Source organism: Panthera tigris, chromosome B1 (genome assembly GCF_018350195.1).
Source record: "Panthera tigris isolate Pti1 chromosome B1, P.tigris_Pti1_mat1.1, whole genome shotgun sequence".
NCBI classification, from domain to species: domain Eukaryota; kingdom Metazoa; phylum Chordata; class Mammalia; order Carnivora; family Felidae; genus Panthera; species Panthera tigris.
The window spans coordinates 112,960,555-112,988,160 of record NC_056663.1 but is presented as its reverse complement, the minus strand read 5'-3'; the positions used below and the strand labels follow the sequence as shown (position 1 = coordinate 112,988,160).

Sequence of the window (27,606 nt, the reverse complement as noted above, 5' to 3'; positions counted from 1 at the left end):
GTTTTTATTTTTTTTTGCATTTATTAATTTGAGATGACCCTTATTAAGAAATGGGAAACCTCAGTAGTTGGCCTTTGAGGAAGAAAAAAAAAATTAAAATTTGTTTTTCAACCCTGAAATATGATGTTTGAAAATGAAAATAAGAATTAGATAAGTATTTTAATGAATATATGAAAAACCAGATGTAATGTTATATAGTGCTTTTTTATTTTAGTCAAAAGCTTTTTTTAATTTTTTTTTAAATTTCTATTTTAATCACAACAAGTGCACTCCTTAATCCCCATCACCTATTTCATGCATCCCCCTCACCCTCATCCCCTGTAATAACCATCAGTTTGTTCTCTATAGTTAAGAATCTGTTTTTTGGTTTGCCTTTCTCTCTTATTTTTCCCCCTTTGTTCATTTGTTTTGTTTCTCAAATTCCACATATGAGTGAAGTCATATGGTATTTGTCTTTCTCTGAATGACTTATTTCACTTAGCATCGATGGACACTTGGACTGTTTCCATATCTTGGCTAATGTAAATAATGTATTTAGCACTTTTTTTTTAACCTCCCCCCTGAAAAAAAAAGACATGATCAACTGTAGAAAAGTGCAGATAAGCACAAAGAGGAAAATAAATACCAAACAATATTCCCACTATCAAGATGTAAACAGCAACACTTGGAGTCTGTCCTTCCAAGTTTCTTGCTATGCATTTTGGGGGAAAAGCTAGTAAAGAAACTGGACATCTAATGGCTTTTTTAAACAAACAAAAGAAGTTGATAAGGAGGGATATTGTTTTAGAAACTTTGTGTTCTTTTCATAGCAAAAGACAAAACCTTTCTATATATCCTTCCTCTGGTAGCTGCATAGTGTTTTATAACCAACCAATTTGCTATTGTTGCGCATAATTGTTAAAGTCAACTTTTATATGCACACACACCTTAATGCATCTGTCTTGTTTTCTTAGATGAAATTTCTTCAGGTGGAATTACTGAGTCAAACCACCTAATTTTATAAGACTTTAAAATTTCCACTTATGCATTCAATAAAAACTTACTGAGTTCCTACTGTGACAGTAGTGCTGAGGATACAAGAGGAGCTAAGTAAACAAAACAAAGTTCTTGCTGTCAGAAATTTGTTGGGAGGGGTAGGTGCACTGGGACAGTAAATAAGTAAATCAGTAAATTAATGAGATAATTTCAAATAGTCACAAGTGCTGTGAAGTAAGACAAGTTGAAGAAATTGCTAGGGTTGGGGATATAGAATAGATAGTCAGGAAATCCCTCACTGTAGAAATTCTGTTTGAAATACCGTTTTAATGACAAAAACCAGGCATGGAAAAATCTGGGGGTAGAGCATTTCAGGCTGAGGAAGCATACATGCGAAGACTTAAGGCAGGAGCAACTGTGATGTGTCACAAGAATAAAGTCTCGGTATGGCTGGAACTCAGTTAGCAATAGGAATAAGATCAGAGAGCTAGGGAAGGACTATCATCGGAAGCTTGGATTTTATCCCAAGTACAGAGGGGAGACTGGAGATTTTATGTAATGGAGTGATATCCGATTTACGTTATTTAGAGAATCGTTTTGGCTACTGTGTGAAGAACAGATTACGGATGGAAGTATTTGAAAAGACAAAAATGGAAACAGAGACAAATGGAAGTTTTGCCACAATCACAGAAATGTAGGACTATGCTTTGTTCTAAGGTGGTATCAGTAGAGGTAATGGATAGTGGATGGATAAAAGTTGACTTATTGATGAACTGAGTATGATAAGTGAAAGAAAGGAAGACAGCAAGGATACCTTAGGTTTTTGGCAGAGCAACTGGGTATAGGGTAGTGCTTTTACTTTGATGATGAAGAGAGACAACAGGTCTAGGAGTGAGAATCGAGTTGGCCATGTTAAGTTAAAATGCCTGATAGACATTTAAGTGTAGATATCCAGTAGGCAGTAAAAGTGTATATGACTGCCCATTCTTCTGTATTACAAAGTCCACCAAGAATTATTTTTTATAAGCAAAGATTTTTTTATAACTATTAGTCATTTATGTTTCTTTACTGAAATTCCAGTTCATATTATTTTACCATTATTCAGGTCTTCTGGTTTGTAAAAGCTATCTATAATAAGTATAATAACCTTTTGTCTAATACACATTGTAATTTTTCCTTCCAGCTCGACATTTGTATTTAATTTTAGTGGGTTTTTTTTGACATTGAAGGAATGTCTAAATTTTAAATAGTCCTATTGTGATTTTTGTTTTAACTTTTGTTTGTGTCCTTTAGAAGATCTTTTCAGCCTTCAGGTTAGGAAATATTCCAGCTATAAATTGTTTTAGTTCTTTGGTTGTTTCAATTTTGCATCTTTAATCTATTTAAGGTTTTATTTTGGCTCATACTGTAAACAATAAATCTCATCCCCCTCCCCACCTCTATAAATAGTTAGCTCTGAGTTCACTATCATGTATTAAATAATCTATCTTTTTTTCACTGGCAAAAAATTGGGTAGTTTGAGCATTAAAATAAATAATAACTGTAATTCAGTCACTTGGAGTTGATAGAAAGCCATGTATTCATAATAATACTAAATATAACAAAGGTAACAGAAAAAATAAGCAAAGCAAAACAGCATTGTACATTTTTATGGCATCAACTCATTATTACAAAAATTGATCATTGAAAAACCTTGCAAACATAAGCATGTATGTATTCATTATGCTTTTCTGTATTCACAGAAACCAGATTTTTAATGTTGAAAAACATTGTTGCTGAAAATTTTGTTATGAGGTTTAACTGTACTAATACTGTAACTGTACTGTTAGTTACAGTAACTGTAACTAGTAATTAGTACAGTAACTGTACTAATACTAACACTGTTTTTTCAGTATTTTGTTTTGAGGTTTTTTTCAAGACTGCTTTAAATTGAGCTACCCTTTTAAATCATTCTGTTACCAAGCCAGGCTTAATATTTTTTAATGTTTATTTTGAGAGAGAGAGAGAGAGAGAGAGAGAGAAGCAGGAACAGGGGAGGGGCAGAGAAAGGGAGAGAGAGAATCCTAAGCAGCTTCCACGATGTCAGCACAGAACCTGACACAGGGCTCAAGCTCATGAACCCATGAGATCATGACCTGGGCGGAAATCAGGAGTGAGACGCTTAACCAACTGAGCCACCCAGCACACTGCCTCCCCTTTGTTTATGTTTATTAAATTCTTATATTTTCTCACTTACTCTGAATGTTAAAATCCTGTAATAGAATACATTGTATTCAATTTGATTTTATTGTTCTTTTGTTTGTTTTGTTTTGAATTGTGTTTTTAGCAGTATCCTGGTATGAACCAGCTGTCCTCCAGTCTGGGAGGACTGAGTCTTCAAAGTTCTCCACAACCAGAAAGTCTGAGACCTGTAAACCTCACCCAGGAGAGGAATATTTTACCCATGACTCCTGTTTGGGCTCCTGTACCTAACTTGAATTTAGACCTCAAAAAATTAAACTGTAGCCCAGAGTAAGTATTTATTTTTATGATCTTTAGTAAGTAATACACTTTGTCAGAAATGTTGTTTGAGTTTCAAAACTAGTAAAAGTGATAGGATATTAATTCCTTGACTGGAAGTTTTGTTAATCCAGACTTTTGTATTTTAGTTTGTATAGAAGTTCTAGGTCCTGTTCAGTTTAGGTAAAATTCAGTTTAGGTCCTGTTCATGCCTCCATCTCTGTCTCCAGTCCTATTCTCTGTCACCTAATGTGAGGGAATTTTTTTTCTATTTGAGTGAAGGGTTTCAGGAACCCAGATTTAACTATATATTTCTTAAATTTCTTTTTCCTTACTTTTCACCAGGAGTAACTTCTGATGTCTCTTAAAATAAGGTGGAATCTTTAAAAATATATACCCTTCAATCTTTGCTTGAAAAGGATGCAGACTTCACATATATAATCCCAAGAACAGGTTTAGGTAAATGATTTCTCTCTGAGTTTTCTTTGCCTACTCAGCATAGAATGCAAAGACCATTATCCCCAGGCTTAAGATTTCCTTTTTTGAGTTTTCCTCACCTCATGGAGAAGTTTCACTGACGGTTTGCATCTGGTGGCCACCAAGCCCTGGTGCATCCTCTGGGTAGGTGAGCTCTGTCACTCACATTACGGTACCTTCAAAACTACGAGTTCTGTTCTTGTTTGCTTTCAGTACTTCTTCCTCCTAAGAATAGGATATTTATCTAGGATAAAACCTAGATGCTTTTTAGAAAACATCTTTCTGCTCCTGAAATCTCTCCTTCATAAAGTAAAATCTGATTCACAGAAAAATGTTGTCTTCTTCCTTGCATTAGAATTAGTGTTCTTTTTTACAGCCAGCATTTTCCTTTATTAAGGCAGTGATGTTCTACCTTTTTTAAAAAACCGTAAGCTTCTCTTTTTTTCAACCAAAATTTTGTAGAGAATTCCAATACAGGAAACAGAAAATAGAGCCGCTCCGAAGATTCCCCCTCTTCTCCTACCCACTGCCACCAATCCCCCATCGGTGCCTAAGGCAGCATCAAGATCATTGTATAAAAATGTATAATCACTGATTCTAGGATAAAAACAGCTGCCTATTCCTGTGAATATAAGTTGCTATCAGGTCGTAAGTATGTGGATTTTGGCCTTGTATTACAGAAGATTAGGCATCCCCTAAGTAGGTGAATGTGGTCTATGTATATGTATGAAGAGATTCCACAGGTTCAGGGGATGGTGTGTGTGTTTTCTGTGAAAATCTCTCTGTTATCAAAATAGCAATGCAGAGTAATTAGGAGTGTAGACTTTAGAGCTGGACAGACACAGGTTCTTACCATGGTTCCACTGATAAATAGCTGTAAGGCTCTGCACATTTTTTTTTAATACTCATTTTTGAGAGGGGGCAAGTGGGGAAGGGGCAAAGAGAGAGGGGGACAGAGGATCTGAAGTGGGCTCTGCACTGACAGCAGTGAGCCCGACGTGGGGCTCAAATTCACGAACCGTGAGATCATGACCTGAGCCAAAGTTGGATGCTTAACCAACTGAGCCACTCAGGTGCCCCAAGACTGTGCAAATTTCTTAACTTCTCAAACTTTCAGTGTTGTCAGCTGTAAAACAGGAATAATAATTGTGCCTACATAAAACGATAAATCATTTATTCAATAAATATTTATCAAATGCCTTCTAAATTAAGGGCCAGGCACTGGTTTTAGGTGCTAGGAATGAAGCAGTAAGCAGAGTTCCTAATCATATGCAACCTTTATGCTATTAGGGAAGACATACTGTGAACAGTCAAAAAATCGTAAGTTAACCTTCCTAAGTTAGGGTAACGTAATGTCAGAATATTACTATGAGGTAGAGAGTAGTAAGGGTAGAGGTTGGCTGTTTTTAATTGAGGAGTCGGGATAGGTTTTTCTCAAGGAGTTAACATTTGAGTAGAGATCTGAATGAAGTATGAAAACAAACCAAGTGTGCCAAGCTGCATGAACAGTAAACACAGAAGTCCTGAAGCAGGGACCACCTTAGTGCGTTCATGGAACACCACCAGCCTGAAGTCTGTACGTATCTGGATATCTCTACATACTGTCAACTGCTCTTCTTAAAATTTCTTTTCTGGTGTCCCGTACTTCTTGCTTCTTATCTCTTTGATTGCTCCTTTATTGATTCTGTGTCTACTGACCTTGACTTCTAACTTAATAAGCTATAAACACTTTGTCTAAGAGAGGAATAGTGCTAGGGCCACACAGGACAAAATGATCTCTGATCTCAAGGGGAAAAGACAGACAAGGCACACAACCCTAAGGCAAGGCAGAGTAATACATAGAAGCATAAACTGATCTCAAAGCACAGGAAGACGTCATTTCTTCTGACTTGTTAGCAGAAGGAAGGGTGGTTTCAGAAGAAGCGATAATTTTGAGGAGTCTCATAGTAAGAGAGTTTCAACAGGTGGAAAATGAGCAGGAAACCAGAAACAGCATTATTAAAGATGCGGGGGTATACCTGTTCACTTGTGTTTTCTACTCCCTCCGATTCCTGTTCTTAGTCATAATGTTTTTTCCAAGATGTATTAAACGTTTCCACCAGGAAAATTTTGAGTCCTTGATTTAGGTCTTTTGACATATATTGCAAATATGCCTGCTTAGAGTGACACGTATCTTTCTAGTTCTAGTTCTAGAACATTCTCAGGTAATTTTCATCTGTACCCTTGAATGTTAATTATCTACAACTGTCTACTTGAGTATGTTTTTTTCTCTGATAGCTAATATAGTCCGTGTTGTCTCTGTTTTTTGCAGTTCATTTCGGTGTACTTTGACAAATATTCCACAGACCCAGGCTTTACTGAATAAAGCTAAGCTTCCTTTAGGATTGCTGTTACACCCTTTCAGAGACCTGACGGTAGAGTGACATATTTCAAAATATTTGTGGATACTGATGTATGTTTGTGTGCAGGGTGTTTGGATTGTATATTTTCTGGGAGATTGTTTTTCATCTTCTTTCATTTTTTAAGTTAGAAATAATCATTTTTGTCAAATTCAACTCAGCAGACATTGTTTTTTAAAGTCCCTGCTCAGTGACAGGCTCTAAGCACCGATAAATACAGAGATAACTAAGTCATTGACTTTGCTCCTAAGAAATTTATATGTAACAGGGGACAAAGATGTAAAAACAAATAAACGATGGTATAGGGTAACCAATATGTAACTAACCAAATTCTGTGAGGTATTTAGGCACTGAGTACAGGATGGGGAGTGATTTTCTCTAGGTGCAGTAGCAGAGGTTTTCTGTGACTGACGAGGTCTGAGCTGGATTTTGAAAGTCTAGTACTTTTGGAAATTGGAAAGACCATCGCAGATAACCTTTGGGAGCTCTATTAAACATAAAGGTTGTACCAACAGTAATGTCCAGTTAGGGAGGAAAACTATATGATGTTCCTAACTGTAGTGAACAAATAACCTTTGTAATAATACGTCCAAATGCTTCAAGTCTATTGAATTAAAACATTACTTGTTTATGTTTCCACAGTCTGTTGGTTTAATGCCGAGCTTGCTGGATTTTTACATATACTTCTGCTATTTTATGCAAATATGTTGTCTTTAAACTAAAATTCTAAACTTCATAAAGTTTATCCAGATGCATTTTATTTATACTTTGTAAGTTCTATTTCCCCCTCACATTTTTTTACTGCTGTGGTTTTCTATCCTTACTGCTGCTGAGTTTCTTTTGCCCTCATTTATCAAAAAAAAAATGTTTATTAACTACCTATTGTGCCAGATGCTGAGGTTATAAAGGTCAGTAAGGTTTCTTATGGAACTAACTTTCATACTAGGATGTATAGAAAGGAACAGAGTGAATAGAAAATAAAACAATTATGATATGCAATAAATACCTTGAATGTACTCATTCAGTAAATACTGTATCATCACCTATAATACTATTTCAGCCATTATCTCTAAACCAAGATAGTTAATTTCCTATATACATAAGTGAGAATTTTTGTCTAAACACAGATGCCCTATATGATATTTTCTGAAAGTATATACACTAAATTGGCAACAGTGGTTTCCTCTGGGCTGTAGAATCCTGGGTAATTCTTTGTTTTCTCATTTTCAGTTAATTGTGCTTCCCGATTTTTTCATGAAGTGTTTTGTCATTACTTGTGTAATAAAAACTGTATATGTTAAAGAAATTAAATACAAAGATATAAATATTTATAGATGGAAAAAAGCGAGAAGGAAATATACTAAAATGTTATCAGGGATGAATTCAATTAATTGAATAATATTTGGGGTTTTAGTGTTTTTTCATATTTTCTAAAGTTCTTAAATTAAATATAAAGTTCCCTTCCCAAGCCCTTTCTTCCCTTTTCCCTTTTTTTTTAAAGGAGTCCAAAAGAGATTTATAAGTTTATTTTTGGATATTTTTCATGCTGACTTTTAAGTTTATGTATTTATTTTGAGGGGGGGTGGGGAGAAAGGGCAAGTGAGGGAGGGGCAGAGAGAGAGGGAGAGAGAATCCCAAGTAGGCTCCACAGTGTCAGCACAGAGCCCGATGTAGGGTTCAAACTCACAAACCACGAGATCATGACCTGAGCTAAAGTTGGACACTTAACCGAGTGAGCTACCCAGGTGCCCTTATAAGTTTATTTTTATATATCATAATTTATAATCTTTGCCCCCTCAACACTTTTAAAAAGATCACTAAAATTACCAGCATTTCAGTGGTCTCTTTTTTGATAAGTTTAGCACCGAAACATTGTCATTCTCTTAAAAAATAACTCCTTCAAAACTAGGTAGAACTTCTGCCTTTGATTATCTAAAACTGTCTCACACACACACACATTTTGTTCATGTATTTTTTGTTGTTGTTGTTAATGTTTATTTTTGAGAGAGAGAGAGGGAGAGCACAAGCAGGGGAGGGCAGAAAGTGAGGGAGACAGAAGCAGGCTCCAGGCTCTGAGCTGTCTGCACGGAACCCAATGCAGGGCTCGAACTCACAAACCATGAGATCATGACCTGAGCCGAAGTTGGACTCTTAACCAACTGAGCCACCCAGGTGCCTCTCGTGTATTTTTTTTTTAATTTTTTTTTAACATTTTATTTATTTTTGAGACAGGGAGAGACAGAGCATGAACAGGGGAGGGTCAGAGAGAGGGAGACACAGATCTAAAACAGGCTCCGGGCTCTGAGCTGTCAGCACAGAGCCCGACGCGGGGCTCGAACTCACAGGCCGTGAGATCATGACCTGAGCCGAAGTCGGCCACTTAACCGACTGAGCCACCCAGGCGCCCCTGTATTTTTTTTTTAAAAAGCACATCATGTTTGTGTTTTTGTGGCCTCGGTTCCCATCAGGACTGTGTGGCTGGCTGGTGAGCAGTGCCTGATGGTCTAGTACCAGGTGCTGTCGGGCAACAAAGACAAAGACATTTTTATGTGGTACATTTTTCTTTCTCACTGATATTTCTTGAGTCTGCCTGATGAGCTCTGAGTTATTTTCTTGGCCAACCAGGCTTTTCTTATGAGCCGATAACTTTTATTACATTTGGTAATAAAATGTTTTGGTGTTATTTTACAGTTTGTGACGAAGGTGGAGAAAACTTGACAGCTGCTTGTGTTGCTCAGCACATCACTGGATTTTATTAAAAGGCATCAATTCCAAAACTCAGTTATGGTTTCTGTTGTGTATGTGGAGCAGAGCAGTATGCGTTCCGTTTTCCCCTGTGGTGATTTTTCTGCTACAGCGTCTTTATTTTACTTCCTAGCAATTACCAGTGATAACATCAAACACCATCGTGAGGTGCCGGTCGTGTCGAACATATATCAACCCTTTTGTATCCTTCATTGATCAACGTAGATGGAAATGCAATTTGTGCTATAGAGTTAATGATGGTGAGTTTCAGATTCTTAAAATAAGTGTGTTTAATATTATTTTTAACATTTTGACAATTTTGTCATTATCTGGTCTCTTTCCTCATTGCTTCAACAACTTTCAGGCCCCTTTTAATGGAGAAAATGTAGGCTAGGGACACTTCATCTTGGCTGGCCCGGGGATGATTGATAATAAGCAGAGTGACAGTGAGGCCAAGTAAAAAAATATTCACAGAACAAGCAGTGAAGGTTATGTAGACTGACTGTGCTTGATCCTGCCAAGTTAAGATTATCTTCGGTTTCCACATTACCAAATATAATTGGTCCATTTAAGCAAGCATACGTTTTTACCAGTATGTGTAGACACGTGCCTACCAGCGTGTCTGTCTGGTTTCCCTTTAATCATTTTTTAGGTCCTTGTAGTATAATTGCTTTCAAATTTGTGTTTCTGTCTGATTTCTTTTCATGTCATGTGATATAATAAATAGGACACAAGCCTGGGAAACAGGGTTGCCCGTGTCCTGGTTTCCTCACTTGATTTCACTATGTGTTTATTTTATCTTGATATTATTTTTTAAGGAGTGTTTTTACCATTAGATGTTCACAGAACTGTTGAAACTTGATACAGATATTGACGAAGGTGTTTATTTCTTGGTATGTACATGCGTGTTTAGTTACAAAACATACTACTAACTTTGTACTGGATTTCTGTTTGTTACCTAGTTCCTGAAGAATTTATGTATAACCCCCTAACTCGATCTTATGGAGAGCCTCATAAACGACCAGAAGTTCAGAATTCAACTGTGGAATTCATTGCTTCTTCAGATTACATGGTAACTACTCAGTGTAAAAATTAGCCATAGGATATAACTGTATTGGTCATTTATAATTTTCTGTGAGGTAAATTCTTGCAAAATTTTGTATTGTCCCCAGTATTAATTTTTTACAATAATACTGAAAGTTTATACTTAACAAATAGAAAACTTTTCGTAAAGGTTACTTGATGTCCTAAAAGAATGCAGTTATGTCACTAAGAAACATTAGTAATGTTTTGTGATAAGCACTTACATTTATAATTTGTTGTCATTTTGATTTGATTGCTGTCATGGAATGAATATAAATATCCTTTTGCCATTTAATATTTAAGACCTTCAAACAGAAAAACTCATGTTTTTGCCAAAAACTGCAGTTTTCCGGCTCCTAAAGATATCACCATCTTACTGGTTCACCCAGTACAGATATCAAGATAAATGGATATCGACCTCACTTTAATTTTTCTCTCTCCAGTTCATCACAAAATTCTACTTGTTCTTTAATTATACTAGTCCTTTAAGATCTCATTCTTCTTTTCTATTTACAAAAATGAATTCTTAGCCAAAGTTCTCCTCTTTATCATATCTATTCATTTTAAATGCATTTATAATAACCTACATTTCTTCAGTATCCTCATTAATAATCTTTGTCGCCTGCAAAAATGTAAGGTGTTGCTAGTGGGGAAAGGTGAACAGGGACAGTTAATGTGTATTAAATTCCTGCTGTTCAACCCATCTCTCTCTTTATTTTTGTGATTTTTATGGTCCTTTGTGTCCAGTTTAGTATCTCCCCACTTAACTACTATTTCCTTGTCTGTTTCCATATATTAACTTTTACTTTTGGGCACTTTTACTCTGAACTTCTTGCCTTCTTTACAACTTACATTCCCAACTCTGTTATGGCTCCTTAGGATCTCAATCTAATTGAAGTGGTGAAGCAAGAAGTTAATCTTTAATTTTTGCCATATGATCTTTGGTTGGCATATTAAGAAAAAAAAAAAGATGTTATATATCCTTTTAACTTTCTATAGCAGTAATTTTTCAAGCCTACTACAAAAAAGAAATAATAGTATAGTGAGCCATTATTTACCTATCACCAAGCTTCAACAGTTAGCAACATTTTGCTAAATACATTTCATCTAAACCCAGTCCACCCCAGTGTTCCCTCCCCTCACCCACCCTGGAGTTTACTAAATGCTGATCCCAGCATCATATCATTTAACCTATAAATACTTCAGTATATATCTCTACCAGATAATGACTGAACATACTTAGAATACCATCACAAGCACTTTCTTTACACTTAGCACTTAATACTTGTGATTTAGCCACCACCAGGTGACCCAACAGCTAGTACTAATGGCTACTACTATCAGTTGTAAGATTCTAAAAACTAAATATAAAAAACAATGTTTTTTGGAGTAGGGAAGGCATATAGAGGTTCGCATTAAATAGTAAATAAGCTTAATTTTTCTTTGAAAGATAGCTCAGTCAGCACTCTATCAGGAAGACCTTTAGCTTATTTAACTATTACTGTGTAACAACTACCTTATTATGCTTAATCCATAACCAACTTTATAAGAAAAAAAGTTAAAGGAATGTCATTTTCTTTAGCACATTAGATCTTATAAAATATCGATCCTATGTGTGTATTTTTCTGTGTCATCAGTAAATAGCCAGGGGTAACAGTGGTATGAAAAGAATAAACTGTGCCTACTAAATAAATTACATTATTTTTATTCCTTTCAGCTTCGTCCTCCTCAACCTGCAGTTTACTTATTTGTTTTAGATGTATCTCATAATGCAGTGGAAGCTGGATATTTGACAATTTTGTGCCAGTCGTTGTTAGAAAATCTAGACAAGTAAGAAATGTTTTTACTCATAATGTGTTTGTGTGTGTACAAATATATATAAATGTGAAGTTTATTAGCAATTTATGGGGTTCGTTTTTATTACAGTTTGACTTCATTTATCTATCACTGCACAGTACTTCTTGTCCACCTCAGACCAAGGATCCTGCTACTTCAATTATGATGATTTATGACTTGGTGTCCAAATCATAAAATTGTAAATGTTTAATACTTGCTAAGGAATTTAGATCTCATCTAACTGTTCCTCTGACTCGACAGATCTGAACACTGACCAGGATATCAAGGATCCAGATGAGAGAAATCTAGCTGTAATTTTTGCCTGAGCAAGGAGTTTTTCATGAGTTTCAAATGTCCTAATGAGAAAATGAGCCAGATAAAAGGGAAGAAGGAATTGATTTTGTGCTGAATATTTCAGGAAGCCAGAAACTGAGCTCTTCATTTTGACACATTAGAAATGAGCTATATCGTGCAATTAGAAACAGGGTATAGGATATTGACTCTAAATCCTGCTTAGTATTGGTCATGAAGGAGACCCTCAACTAGCTTCAAAAATGGACCTTCCAAATCTCTGGAAAACAAAGTAGTTTGTACATTTCTTTTTTTACTCCCCAAACCTACAGGCTATATGACTTAAGGTTATTAGTAAGAGTGGCTCACACCTGCATTGGTTCTTGCCATGTGTAGAGGAGTAGGGGTAGTTATATATAAATACTTTGTCAGAAGTACTCCTGGTGATTTCTGAAGGTTCTCTCCCACCTTCCATTTAAGTCTGAGAATCCTTGCTCTGTTACCATAGTCTACATACCACTGATCTGAGCCTATGACTAGTGGATAACGTTGAGATAAAAATACCCAGAAACTTTAAATGATTTGCTTTTAGTTTCTGTTAGTAACTTAGAGTTTTCATAATTTCATCCTTGATTGAAGCATTTGCCCTGTTTTTAGGCACAAGTACTTATTAATTCGGGAGTAGTTTCAGCAGTGAGTAGCAATGGAAGACTGCAAAGAAATAGTTTTAAAGCTGAAGAGTCAGCTTGCTGAAAAAGTATGAGGATATGACCCTAGAAACAGGAGCCTGTCCAGTGCATGACTATTTGTGAGTTAAATAGACCATGCCAAACCAAAAGGATAAAATTGGGAATGGCAAATTATTTAAAACATAACATACAAATATATATATATACACATACATATATCTATATCTATATCTATATATATATAGATAGATATAGATATAGATATATATTTATTAACCAGAAAATAGCACTAGGAAAGTAAAGAAGATAACATGTTTTTGGAAAGAGCTATGGATATAACTTGGAGAACAAGCAATTTGATATGGAGCAATTGCATCTCAACTCTGAATTTTGAGCTTGGAGTAGAGTAGATAGGGAGTCTCCATTCTAATCGGTAACAAACAGCCCTAACACTCCATGATCTTAGAAATTTCAGAGGAGTAAAGAATCATCTGTAGAAACATCCTAAATCTTGACCAGTATTGGTAAGCTAAACACCCACATAAGTTGGTGCATTGTTTTCTGAAATTTTCTTTGACTTTGCAGACTATCTGACTGGCCTGATCAATCATGCATAACAGTAATAATGTTTCTTGTTTTTGATGTACACTGTTTTGGCATCCTGTGATATTCAAAAATATTTTAAAAGCATTGCTAAAATAATAAATTATATAACAGCATTTAACATAGTGGTACTTAAAAAATATTTTTGTAAGATGAAGCATCCATTTTATCAATAAGGAGAACCTGACGGGCAAAGAAATGGTCATTTATTCTTTTTTTTTGCCATGGCATTGACTCTTGAATACTGAGTTCTTGCAGAAAACTTTTAAAGGACTGATAATAGATAAAATGTCTTGATGTTCTTAAATGTGATTTTTATTTTAAAATTTCCACATTAAAATCTGATTTACAGGGGCACCTGGGTGGCTCAGTCGGTTGAGCGTCCGACTTCAGCTCAGGTCATGATCTCACAGTTCATGGGTTCGAGCCCCGCATCAGGCTCTGTGCTGACCGCTTTCTCAGAGCCTGGAGCCTGCTTCAGATTCTGTGTCTCCTCCTGTCTCTGCCCCTCCCCCGCTCATGCTTTGTCTCACTTTCTCAAAACTAAATAAATATAAAAATAAATAAAAAAATAGAATTAAAAAAATAAAATCTGGGGGCGCCTGGGTGGCGCAGTCGGTTAAGCGTCCGACTTCAGCCAGGTCACGATCTCGCGGTCCGTGAGTTCGAGCCCCGCGTCAGGCTCTGGACTGATGGCTCGGAGCCTGGAGCCTGTTTCCGATTCTGTGTCTCCCTCTCTCTCTGCCCCTCCCCCATTCATGCTCTGTCTCTCTCTGTCCCAAAAATAAATAAAAAACGTTGAAAAAAAAAATTTAAAAAAAATAAAAAATTAAAAAAAAAAATCTGGTTTACATTAATTACATTGTCTTTTCTTGGAAAGTACTCATTTGTCATCTGCCCTTAAACAGTTTGAGCTACATACACTCTTTTTGTAGCATTGGAACTGAAAATATGAGTAAATGTTTAGTTAAGGGAGTGTGTGCTAGAGGAAAGTTAGTAAGAAATCTTTGATTTTTTTAATCATTTAATTTTTAGTTTTGGTTTATTATTTGAACATGGTTCAGTTTTCTTGAGTATTAGCTCTAAACACGTTGGTTTCATCTGAAAATGGGATGTTTCATCTTTGCTCTTTTCTGATGTATGTTGGTTTAGAGAGGAATAACTTTCCTCTATGAAAAAGCACGTGTAATTATTCTTAGACTTTGTTTACTATTTCATTATTTTTTTTTAATAAAATATGTTACTAAACACTTTGAATTTAAAATTATCATTTTTATCCTTAGGCTTCCTGGAGATTCACGAACAAGAATAGGGTTCATGACCTTCGATAGCACTATTCATTTCTACAATTTACAAGAAGGATTATCACAACCTCAAATGTTGATTGTGTCTGATATAGATGGTAAGCAGTGAATAGAAGTCTTTGTGACTATAGATTTTGGAATTGAGGCTAGTGTATTTGACAGTACATCCTGTCATAGTGCTGTAAGGATAATTTGGTGCACTTTGATACTTTAAAAACAGTTTCCCGGCGAGGTGCCTGGGTGGCTCAGTTGGTTGAGTGTCCATCTCTTGATTTTGGCTCAGGTCATGATTCCAGGGTTGTGGGATCCAGCCCCATATCAGGCTTTGTGCTGAGCATGGAGACTGTTTAGATTCTTTCTCTCTCCCTCTGCCCCACTCCCCAATTCATGCTTTCTCTCTCTCTCTCTCTCTCTCTCTGTCCTTCTCCCTCTCCCTCTCTGTCTTCTCTCTTCTCTCTCCTCTCTCCTCTCTTCTCTCTTTCCTCTCTTCTCTCTCTCTAGATAGATATAGTTTGTTTTCTGGAACATATTTCATTCTAAGTTTTCTATGTCTGTGTGTGTACTTATGTGTGCACACACATATGTGTAATATATATTTAATAAAGCAGTATCATGGTTCCCATTATATATACGGCCTGTTAAAAACTAAGATTTTTAAATTTATGATATTCTTTTGACTTGATTTATCTATTGATTAAAATATATGTTTTCCCTTTAGATGTTTTTCTACCTACACCGGATAGCTTACTTGTGAATCTGTATGAAAGTAAAGAGGTGAGATTGACTTTTCTCTTAAAGTATGAAAATATTTCTGTTATTTTAACTGTTTACTAAAATCTTTAACATTTGTTTACTTAGTATATTAATATTGCATAGACAATGTAGGTAGCATACTTATTGACCCCTCAGTTTATATCCCCTAAGATACAGTGGTATATATTATACTCCAGAATGTTTTAAAGAAGAAAATTGCCTTGCCCTCTGAGTAATTCAACTTTTAATCTTTGTTTTCCCAGCTTATAAAAGACTTATTGAATGCATTACCAAATATGTTCACCAATACAAGAGAAACACACAGTGCCCTTGGTCCTGCGCTTCAGGCTGCCTTTAAATTAATGTCTCCAACAGGTGGCCGTGTGTCTGTATTTCAGACACAGTTACCTTCCTTGGGTGCAGGACTTCTGCAGTCCAGAGAAGATCCTAATCAGAGATCAAGCACAAAGGTATTTTAGATTTGGTTTCTCTGTCATGTTTAAGATTTTGTTTTGTAACTCCATAGCCCGTGTAATTATTTGTTCGTTATTCTGCTTTTTTACTTCATTGATAGTAAAAATCTGGGGAGAAAATGTATCATTTTGTGTTCTTTGTATTACTTTCTTTGCAAGTCATAGAAATTTAAAAATAACTTACTCTAATCCTTTCATTTTACAGATGAGGAAAATAGATTAAATTTGCCAAAGGTTAAGTAACTAATGGTGAAGGTGTGACTTGATTTTCTGGCTGCAGTTCTCTTTTCTCTTATACAACTGATAATACTAAATCTGAGATATTACAATTTAACATGTTCATACTAATAAACATTAAAAAAATTTTTTTTAATGTTTATTTTGAGATAGACAGAGTGTCAGTGGGGAAGGGGCAGAGAGAGAGCGGGAGAAACAGAATCTGAAACAGACTCCAGGCTCTGAGCTATCAGCACAGAGCCCGATGCAGGGTTCAAACTCGGGAACGGCGAGATCATGACCTGGGCTGAAGTCGGACACTTAACCGACTGAGCCACCCAGGCGCCCCCATAAACATTTTAATTATAAAGATAATACAAACCATTGTATAATAAGAATAAACCATCAATAATCTTTACTATCAAGATAATAGCATTTAGGGGTGCCTCACTGGCTTGGTTGAAGAACATGTAACTCCTGATCTTGGGGTCTTGAGTTTGAGTCCCATGTTGGGTGTAGGGATTACTTAAAATCTTTAAAAAAAAAAAAAAAGATAATAATGTTTATATAAACACATACAAATATGCATAATCAGGCATCATACATATATAGTATATGTTTTAACTGACTTTTTTTCATTGAAGAGTACATTGTGAGCATTTTCTGAGGTCCCGAAAATTGTCTTAATTTTTTTTTAATGTTATTTATTTTTGAGAGACAGAGAGAGCACAAGCAGGAGTGGTGCAGAAAGAGAGGGGGACACAGAATCCAAAGCAGGCTCCAGGCTCTGAGCTGTCAGCACAGAGCCCGACACGGGGCTCAAACTTACGAACCTTGAGATAATGACCTGAGCTGAAGCCAGAAGTTTACAACTGAGCCACCCAGGTGCCCCTGAAAATTATCTTTAAAAAATATTTTTTAGAGGCACCTGGCTGGCTCAGTCAGAAGAACATGCAACTCTTGATCTCAGGGTCGTGAGTTCAAGCCCCACCTTGAAGGTAAAGATTACTAAAAAACATAAATACACTTTCAAAAATAAAGAATATCTTTTAGTAAATATGAAAGTACTCCATTTAATTAGTTGCCTCCTAGCTACTGAACAGTTGTCTCCAGTATTTTCTCTATTAAAGAAAAACAAAAAACAAAAACTATGAGACTGAATATTACTTGGGTTTTACATGAAGATTTGGTCAGAATATTTTAATCCCTTGTTTCAAATAATAAATGAGCTAGAATAATCATTTCTGTGCTGTGTATAAGTTTTATGTGACCTCAAGGGAATACTATTACAACTAATTGTGAGTCTGAACTAAACAGTTTTAGTAATGCCATAAACATTTAGCCACATATTTAGTTTTTCCTTAGGAAAAATTCCTAGAAGCGAAATTATTGGGTCAAACTTAAGTTATTAAAGTGTTTTAGTTGCTTGGGGTTTTTCTTTTCTTTTTTTTCTTTGTTTCTTTGTTTCTTTCTTTCTTTCTTTTTAATCAACTACATCCTTAAGGACTCTCAAATCTTCTAGCCATTATTTTTACTGTTTTTTTATTCTTCATCAATTTGCTAGAGAAAAATAGTGCCATATTTTACTTATTATAGAAACTGTATTATTAGGAAGGTTTTTTGTTTTTGTTTTAAGTAGGCTTCATGCCCAATGTGGAGACCAAAGCAAGTTTTGAACTCACAATTCTGAGATCAAGAGTTGGGCACTTAACCAACTGAGCCCCCCCAGGCATCCCAGAAACTGCATTTTTTAAGTTGTTTTTCAGAAAAAAATCTAATTTTAAAATAAATTAGGGCAAATGTATTTTTTAAACTCATCAAGTACAGCTAGCATTCAGTTCATTGATCTATTGCAATCCATCATAGAATACTGAGGGGTTTTGAACAGAGGAAGGTGTTATGTGTTACTGAAGTCTCCAGTGCAGTTTTGTTTTATTTATCTCATTTAACTTTTAGAAATACTCTTTATTTCCTGGGACTCAGAAGCTTAAATACCTGTTCTGATATACATATTTCTTCATATCTGAGTAAACTCTAATATAGTAATCATACATTATAATTAAGAGGATTGAAATATTTTGTTATGCAGTGTAGCATAGGAGTTAAGAATTGGAGTCTGACTCTTGCATTTTTAACTCTTCACCAGTGCCACCTTTTCAGCTCAAGTGTCCTCATGCCACTAGGAAAAACCTTCATCAGTCTTTGATTCCGTCACATTGTCAACAGTACATAGTAATGGTTAACTGCACTCGCTCTGAGCCAGAGCCAGACTTCTCAGTTTTATATTCCAGCGTCCGCCACTCAGTAAACGTGTAATTGGTTGTTACTTAATCATTGTTTGCCTCAGTTTCCTCACCTGTAAAATGTAGGTAACTTTTATTTAAAACCTCTCGAACGGTCCTTTATTAGTGCTTTATAAATGTTAACAATTAGTCTTGTAGGATCTACGCCAACTACCTAGATGTTTCAAAAACTTACTTAGTTTGATAGGAGGACAAAGTATCATCTTCATTACTGTAAGAGATGTAGAAATGTGTGCATAGCACAAGGCTTCCAGCTCTTTCTTTATGGCCTGTTGACTTAGGTTGTACAACATCTTGGCCCTGCAACGGATTTTTATAAGAAACTGGCTTTAGATTGCTCAGGGCAGCAGACTGCAGTGGATCTGTTCCTCTTAAGTTCACAGTATTCTGATCTTGCTTCTCTAGGTAAGGAGATTCCATGTTCATCTGTTTACATAAACATTTTTAGCATATAGTCAAATCTAAACTCTTTAGTAAGGGTTCTCAATATTTGGGGATAAAAAGCATGTGAATTAGATAGATGATATCTATGAAAATTACCAGTAACTGTACAGCACTGTACAAATCTAAAATGCTATTACTATTTGTTTTTAAAATCTAATTCCTTTGCCATTCTGCTCAACAATAAACCCTATCCAGATATTTTACAAATATTTGTGTTTTCGCAGATTTGTATTTTCTTACTTTGACAGCCTAGGCTTCTTCCTTAAGACTTAGATTTTTTTCATGATATAAAAATCTGTACTATTGTTGGGCAAGTAAGATATTCCTGGATATTATTATAGGATATCATTGTTTCTGTAGCTAATATTTTTTATATTTCTCTCTAAAGCTTGCATGTCCAAGTATTCTGCAGGGTGCATCTATTATTACCCATCTTTCCACTATACTCACAATCCTTCACAAGCAGAAAAGTTACAGAAAGACCTGAAACGGTATCTCACAAGAAAAATTGGGTTTGAAGCTGTTATGAGAATAAGGTGTACTAAAGGTATGAAATTACAAAAATCATGCTTTATATTATATACTTTTGTCAAAATTACTTTGACTACCTATAATGATTCTTCATCATTCAGGACTCCCTGCTTGAACCAGTCAGCTATAAGCTGTTTTAAATGTATGTAGTTATTGAATAATCATTGCCTAATTTTTTAAGTAATTTGAATAAATGAGAAAAAGTAATGTTTGCTTTATTAGGAAGAACCTAAGAAAAAGCCATACTGGAGGTGATTTTAGAAGGAGAATTAGAGGAGTAGGGAAGATCATAAGTGAAAATTGTTTGATGAATGATCTTTGCCTTCATAATCATTCAGTTACTCTTCAGTTTGCATTACCTCAGTTTTATGTGAATGTTTGCTGGAGGGATTCTCATCCCTAATTTTAATTAAAAAAAAAAACTTTTTTTAATGTTTATTTTTGAAAGAGAGAGAGAGCATAAGCCGGGGAGGGGCAGAGAAAGAGGGAGACACAGAATCCAAAGAAGGCTCCAGGCTCTAAGCTGTCAGCACAGAGCCCAATGCAGGGCTCAAACCCACAGACTGTGAGATCATGACCTGAGCAAAAGTCAGACCCTAAACAGACTGAGCCACCCGGGTGCCCTCCCCGCCCCCCCCCCAATTTTAATTCTTAAATGAGTTATATAGTAACCGTCATTAGTTTCATTTTGTATATTAGATCTTTGTCTGATTTCAAATCATGTATGAGAAAATATAAGATTAGTTATCAATACAAGTTAAATGTATACTGTCTCTTTTATATAACATGCATTGTTTGTTAGTTTTGAATTGGTATTTTTAGAACCTCTACTAACACCCTAATCCTAACCCTTTTGATTTAGAATCACAGGGGCACCTGAATGGCTCAGTCAGGTAAGCATCTGACTCTTGATCTCGGAGTCTTGAGTTCAAGCCCCGCATTGGGCTCCATGCCTCCAGCATGGAGGCTACTAAAAGAAAAAAATTCAAAATCAGAGACAGTTTTTACTTTAAAAAGTAGCTTTAGCCTGAGGTAAAGATACTTCTGTCGCTTTATCTTTTATAACAAGTTTTCTCTTCCTTAGGTCTTTCAATGCACACTTTTCACGGAAACTTCTTTGTCCGTTCCACTGATTTGTTATCCCTTGCCAACATCAATCCTGATGCTGGATTTGCAGTACAGCTGTCAATCGAAGAAAATTTGACAGATACTTCCTTAGTGTGCTTTCAGACAGCTTTATTATATACATCAAGCAAAGGTAATGTTAATAGATATGAAATATAATCAGCCGTAATTTCCCCCTCCTTTTACATGCTGGTGGAATTGGGGAGAAAGAATGAATGTACAGTGGGAGATAAATGGAATCTGCAGTAGTTAAACAAATATATGTTCTGTTTTTTTTTTTTAACTCATTTTGAATCTTTAATATCATTTTTTTTGTTGTTGTTTTGTTTTGTTTTGTTTTGTTTTATTAAGGGAGAGAGCAAGCACACAAGCAGGGGAGAAAATCCCAAGCAGGCTCCACGCTCAGTGCAGAGCCCGATGCAGGGCTTAATCCCACAACCCTGGGATCATGACCTGAGCCTAAATCAAGAGTCAGACACTCAACCAACTGAGCCACCCAGGTGCCCTTTTAATATCTAATATTTAATATTTTTGACTCGTGGAAGTCATGGATTCTCAGTATCATATGTGTCTGGTAAACTCATGCTAAATCCAGCTATGTCATCCTTAGCATTATTTTTTGCCCCATAAAATAAATAAATCTGTATATCATGTAAGACCCATGTTAGTTACTTGACAGTCAGGTTTTCCGACATTTTACTATGCTGTATATAATTTACAATGATTGATATTAAACTGAAAACCAGGAGGCACCTGGATGGCTCAGTTGGTTGAATGTCCAACTCTTGATTTCCACTCAGGTCATGATCCCAGGGTCGTGGGATCAAGCCCCGTGTCAGGCTCTGCACTGAGTGTGGAGCCTGCCTAAAATTCTCTGTATCTCTACCTCTGTCCCCCTCCACAGCTTGTGTGCACGCTCTCTCTCTCTCTCTCTCTCAAAAAATTAAAAATAATAAAAAATTTAAAAATAAAAGCCAGAACCTAATGTTCAACTGTATACAAAATATATATCACAATCTGTAAATATGGAGAGTGTTTGATTTTCTTTAAAACCCATTACGTGTAAAACTTTGTTTTTACATTTCAGAATCCTGTTGGTTTAATTCAGTCAAATAGTAACCTGAATACTGTTTTGACCTGTCTGCTTTATTTCTGTCTTGGTCTAGTGTGTTTTGACATTATTTCATCATTTCCTATAGGCGAACGGAGAATTAGAGTGCACACGCTCTGTTTGCCAGTAGTGAGTTCACTAGCAGATGTGTATGCGGGAGTGGACGTGCAGGCTGCCATCTGCCTTCTGGCAAACATGGGTGAGTAAGAACGTGAACGACTTGGATTCTTCTGTCATAAAGGCTGAAACCTGGACATTTTTTACCCTAGAAATTACTTACTTACAAAGTGTATATGTTTTACATCTTCACTTACAGAAGTGTGAATTCGACTGTTCTTACATTTCTTATTAACTCTTTAGTTTAAAACCTTCTGGGGGATTCATAATCACTAAAAACTGGTAACAACCCAAATGTCCTTCAGTTGATGAATGTTTGAACAAACTATGGTATATCCATACCATTAACTGTAACTCAGTGATAAAAAGAAATGAATTGTTGATACGTGAATAGACATGAATGACTCTCAGAGGCATCATGCTAAATGGAAGGGAGCTAGCTTCAAAAGGAGACAGCTGTAGACATACTCATATGACATTCTGGAAAAGGGAAAATTCCAGGAGTGAAAAACAGATCAGTGATTATCAGGGTTAAGGATAGTGGGAAGATTTTACTACAAGGGGCCAGCACCCCTGGATATTTTTGGGGTAATGGAACTGTGGTGTATTTTGATTGTGATATTGATTACATAGCTGTGCGTTTGACGTATAATCACCATAGAATTATACCCAAAAGAATAAATATTATTATATGTAAGTTAAAAAAAAAAAAGTCTTTTGGGGGAATTAATATAACACTGGGAGTGTTGTTTTTAATGAATTTTCCTTTTTGATATGAATCTTATTTTTCATGTAGTCCTAGAGAAAAGTAGTCATTGTTATCCATTTTGGGAAAAATTATAATACCATATACTAAAGTATCCCAATATTTTATTATTTTATCTGTATTTCAAATTCAGTATGTTATAACTGATTGTTTTTCAATATAGTTTTTTTTATTCAATATAATTTTTATTTTTAATATTTGGGCATACCTATAGGCTATCTCTAGTTTAATAAAATATGTGCTTGGAAGAAAATAACTTTCACACTGATACCTGGCTCTTCAGTGTCTGCATGAGAAGCTATGTTCAGTTGCCCTCTTTTTTTTGTTGACCTGGAAATGCTTTAATAAAGAAAATTTTAGAGGATCACAAGGTATGACTCAGATAGCAGAACCCAGCATTGTTTATGCAAAAAAAAAAAAAAAAAAAGATACTCTATACATGTGACTTCTACTGGAGAAATGAAAACATCCCTAGAGCTTTCTTGCTCAGATGTAAATGGATGGTACACATTCCCTTATATCAATAGAAGTTAAGCATTTTTAGATGTATAGAGACTAAAACCAAAAGGTCCAAAACAATCTAGATTTGTTCTGATTGACAGAATTGTTCACATTTACCTCACAAAAAATGTGTCATGAGTAGACACTTGCAAAATGAAGGGGCAGGTGATATGTATTTTTCTATCCTGAAAACAGTGTTTGTTGCTTTCTTAAGAAATGCATGTAAATTTTATCTCTTCTAGCATTCATTGGAATCTAATGGTGAAATACATTTTCATTTTGATTGCTTTATAGCTGTTGATCGATCCATCTCCTCAAGCCTATCAGATGCAAGAGATGCCTTAGTGAATGCTGTCGTGGATTCCTTATCTGCATACGGCTCAACAGTCTCAAATTTACAGCACTCTGCCCTGATAGCACCCAGCTCCCTCAAGCTGTTTCCTCTCTATGTTTTGGCCCTTCTTAAACAGGTAGCTCTCTGTCTACACTGTTACATTTCATAAAGATGAAGAAATGAAATCCAGGTTTTCTGGGGTTTTTCATATTTAACTAGACAGTTTTGCAGCTTAGCACTGGAAAATTTTTGAAAAACAGAAGATCAGTGGAAAATGAAAGTATATAAAAACAGGATGTTTGAAACCATATGCTCTCTTTAATATGTGGAAGCAACAAGGGGCACCTGGGTGGCTCAGTTGGTTAAGCGTCCAACTTTGGCTCAGGTCATGATCTCGCAGTTCGGGAGTTCAAGCCCCGCATCAGGCTCTGTGCTGACAGCTCGGATCCTGGAGCCTACTTCGGATTCTGTATCTCCCTCTCTCTGTGCCTTTCCCTGGCTCATTCTCGCTCTTGGTGTCTGTCTGTCTGTCTGTCTCTCTCTCTCTCAAAAATAAATAAACATTAAAAAAAATAATATGTGGGAGCAATTTAAAGAATGGTATGCTTTTATAGCACACTCTTAGTATGTATGTGCTTCTGGAACAAGACTCTAAGGAAAGGATTTACTGTCCATCGAACATCTTTCCAAGTCTCAAGCACTGTAATACCTGTTATATATGCATCATCTTATTTAATCCTTACCACACCCTAGAGAGGTAAGCATTTTTTTGTTTTTCTTATAATAGTATAGCTTTGAGAAGCTAATAACTTGCTCACCTATCTACCTGTTCAGTGTCAGAGCTGAGAATTTAATCCAGGTCTGTTTTGAAGGCCATGCTTTTTCCATGACTGTGATGGTATATATATTTGTTTTAATGTTTGTCTATATTTGTTTTATTTGAAAATATGTATTTTTTTTCCTCGTAGAAAGCATTTAGAACTGGTACAAGCACACGCCTGGATGATCGTGTATATGCCATGTGTCAGATAAAGTGTCAGCCACTTGTTCATCTAATGAAAATGATTCATCCCAACTTATACAGGATAGACAGATTGACAGATGAGGTAGGATTTTTTAAATATATTTGAGCGTCTTGATTCTACAGCTAGGCTGCTAATGTAAGGTGCTAACAATTTTTTACATCTGCTCTTTCCCTATAGTAGTAATATAGTAAATGATGACACTAGCTGTAGAGTTGGTTGAACAGTAGGACTATTAGATACTGTCTATGGTTATGGAGTTTTCAAAAATAACGGGAAGTAATTCAGCTTATGGGTTTGGTGGTATTTATTACAAAGTAAATTGTAGAGTGGACATTTCCATTTGTATTTGGTAGATACTGACTGTTCCTGATGTGATCAGAATGCAATTTTTGTTTTTGTTTTTAATTCCAGTATAATTAATGTATAGTATAATGTTATATATTATAAGGTTCAGGTGTACAATATAGTGGATCAACAATTCTGTGCATTACTCAGTGCTCATCATGATAAATGTACTCTTAATCTCCTTCACCTGTTTCCTGCATCTCCCCCCACCTTCCCTCTGGTGACCACCAGTTTGTTCTCCATAGTTAATAGTCTATTTTTTGTTTGTTCCTTTTTTTCTTCATGTTTTCTTAAATTCCACATATGAGTGAAATCATGGGGTATTTGTCTTTCTCTGACTGACTTATTTCATTTAGCATGGTACCATCTAGATCCACCCATGTTATTGCAACTGACAAGATTTCATTCTTTTTTATGACTAATATTCCATTATTTATATATACTACTTCTTTATCCATTCATCTGTTGATGGATACTTAGGTTGCTTCCATACTTTGGCTATTTTATATAACACTGCTATAAACATAGAGATGCTTGTATCCTTTTGAATTAGTGCTTTTGTATTCTTTGGGGAAATACCCAGTAGTGGAATTACTGGATCATATGGTAATTCTATTTTTACCTTTTTGAGGAACCTCCATACTGTTTTCCACAATGGCTGTACCAGTTTTCATTCCCACCGATAGTGTACGAGGCTTCCTTTTTCTCCACATCCTCGCCAACACTTGTTATTTCTTGAGTTGTTGATTTTGGTCATCTGACATGTGTGAGGTGGTATTTCATTGTGGTTTCGATTTGCATTTCTCTGGTGGTGAGTGATGTTGAACATCTTTTCATGTGTCTGTTGGCCATATTGGGTGTCTTTGGTGAAATGTCTTTTCATGTCTTGCCCATTTTTTAATTGGATTATTTGGGTTTTTGTTCTTTAAGTTCTTTGTGTATTTTAGATCTAACTCCTTATTGGATATGTCATTTGTAAATATCTTCTCCCATTCAGTAGGTTGTCTTTTGTTTTGTTGATTGTTTCCTTTGCTGTGCAGAAGCTTTTTATTTTGACATGGTCCCAACAGTTTATTTTTGCTTTCATTTCCTTTGCCTTAGGAAACCTATCTGAAAAAATGTTGCTGTGGCTGATGTCCAAGAAATTGCTGTCTGACATGCCCTCTTCTAAGATTTTTATGGTTTCAGATCTCAGATTTAGGTCTTTAATCCGAGTTTATTTTTGTGTATGGTGTAAGACAGTGGTCCTGTTTCATTCTTTTGCATGTAGCTGTCTAGTTTTCTCAACACCATTTGTTAAAGAGACTGTCTTTTTCCCATTGCATATTCTTGTCTCCTTTGTCACAGGTTAATTGACCAAATAATCACGAGTTTATTTCTAGGCTCTCTATTCCGTTCCATTGATCTATGTGTCTGTTTTTGTGCCAGTGCCATACTGTTTTGATTACTATAGTTTTATAGTATAACTTGAAATCTGGGATTGTGATATCTCCAGTTTTGTTCTTTTTTTTCAAGATTGCTTTGGCTATTCAGGGTCTTTTGTGGTTCTATATGCATTTTAAGATTGTTTTAGTTCTGTGAAAAATACTGTTGCTATTTTGATAGGGATTGCATTAAATCTGTAGATTGCTTTGGGTGGTATGGACGTTTTAACAATACTTGTTTTCTAAATCCATGAGCATGGAATATCTTTCCATTTGTTTGTGTCATCTTCAATTTCTTTCATCAGTGTTTTATTGTTTTCCGAGTACAAGTCTTTCACCTCCTTGGTTAAGTTTGTTCCTAGGTATTTTATTATTTTGGGTGCAATTGTAAATGGGATTGTTTTCTTAATTTCTCTTTTTGTTACTTCATTATTAGTATATAGAAATGCAATGGATTTCTGTATATTGATTTTGTGTCCTGTGACCTTTCTGAATTCATTTATCATTTCTAGTAGTTTTTTGGTGGATTCTTTAGGGTTTTCTGTATATTGCATCGTCATCTGCATAATGAAAGTTTGACTTCTTCCTTACCAATTTGGATGCCTTTCATTTTCGTTGTCATCTGATTGCTGTGGCTGGATCTTCCAATACTGTGTTGATGAAAGTGCTGACAGTGGACATCCTTGTCTTGTTCCTGATCTTAGGGGATGGAAAGAGCTTTCAGTTTTTCACCATTAAGTATGATGTTAGCTTGGGGTTTTCATATATAGCTTTTATTATGTTGAGGTGTGGTTCCCCCTGATACAAGTGCAATTTTGATTATATTATAAACCAAATCTCGTATCCAATAGTTATTTTTAATATGCAAATTTTGGTTCCCCCTGATACAAGTGCAATTTTGATTATATTATAAACCAAATCTGGTATCCAATAGTTATTTTTAATATGCAAATTTATAGTGTCTTTTCTTTCTTGTGTTAAAACTCTACTCGTTGGAATCTTCTTTATTTTGTTACTAGAAAAACGTGAAAAAGTAGCTTGCTTTGCAGCAGATTTAATAGTCATACTTTTAATGTGTCCAGATCCCAGAAGGGAAGGAAATGGACATATCATTTTACATATTCATGTTTTTTATCTTTGTAATTTGAATATATCTGAGTGTCTTGATTCTATAGCCAGGGTGGTAATGTATTATCAATAATTTTTTTGCAACTTAGAAAATTCTCAAGTGTCATTT

At 35.5% G+C, this 27,606-nt stretch overlaps 1 protein-coding gene across 4 annotated transcripts in view; it reads left to right on the top strand.

Moving 5' to 3' along the window:
- Positions 1-27,606, top strand: part of SEC24B (SEC24 homolog B, COPII coat complex component) — a 99,815-nt gene that overhangs the window by 66,382 nt on the left and 5,827 nt on the right. For 2 of the 4 annotated variants that reach the window (XM_042984058.1, XM_042984056.1), the window contains 14 exons: positions 3,305-3,486; positions 6,263-6,365; positions 9,229-9,355; positions 10,058-10,167; positions 11,896-12,008; positions 14,881-14,999; positions 15,620-15,675; positions 15,918-16,124; positions 18,928-19,051; positions 19,479-19,637; positions 20,706-20,879; positions 21,946-22,056; positions 23,536-23,711; positions 24,544-24,681. In XM_042984058.1, coding sequence (XP_042839992.1) covers positions 3,305-3,486; positions 6,263-6,365; positions 9,229-9,355; positions 10,058-10,167; positions 11,896-12,008; positions 14,881-14,999; positions 15,620-15,675; positions 15,918-16,124; positions 18,928-19,051; positions 19,479-19,637; positions 20,706-20,879; positions 21,946-22,056; positions 23,536-23,711; positions 24,544-24,681 — 1,899 coding nt within the window. Of the gene's footprint in view, positions 1-3,301; positions 3,487-6,262; positions 6,366-9,228; positions 9,356-10,057; positions 10,168-11,895; positions 12,009-14,880; positions 15,000-15,619; positions 15,676-15,917; positions 16,125-18,927; positions 19,052-19,478; positions 19,638-20,705; positions 20,880-21,945; positions 22,057-23,535; positions 23,712-24,543; positions 24,682-27,606 lie in introns of all 4 variants that reach the window. The other 2 variants (XM_042984057.1, XM_042984055.1) reach the window with 1 other exon arrangement.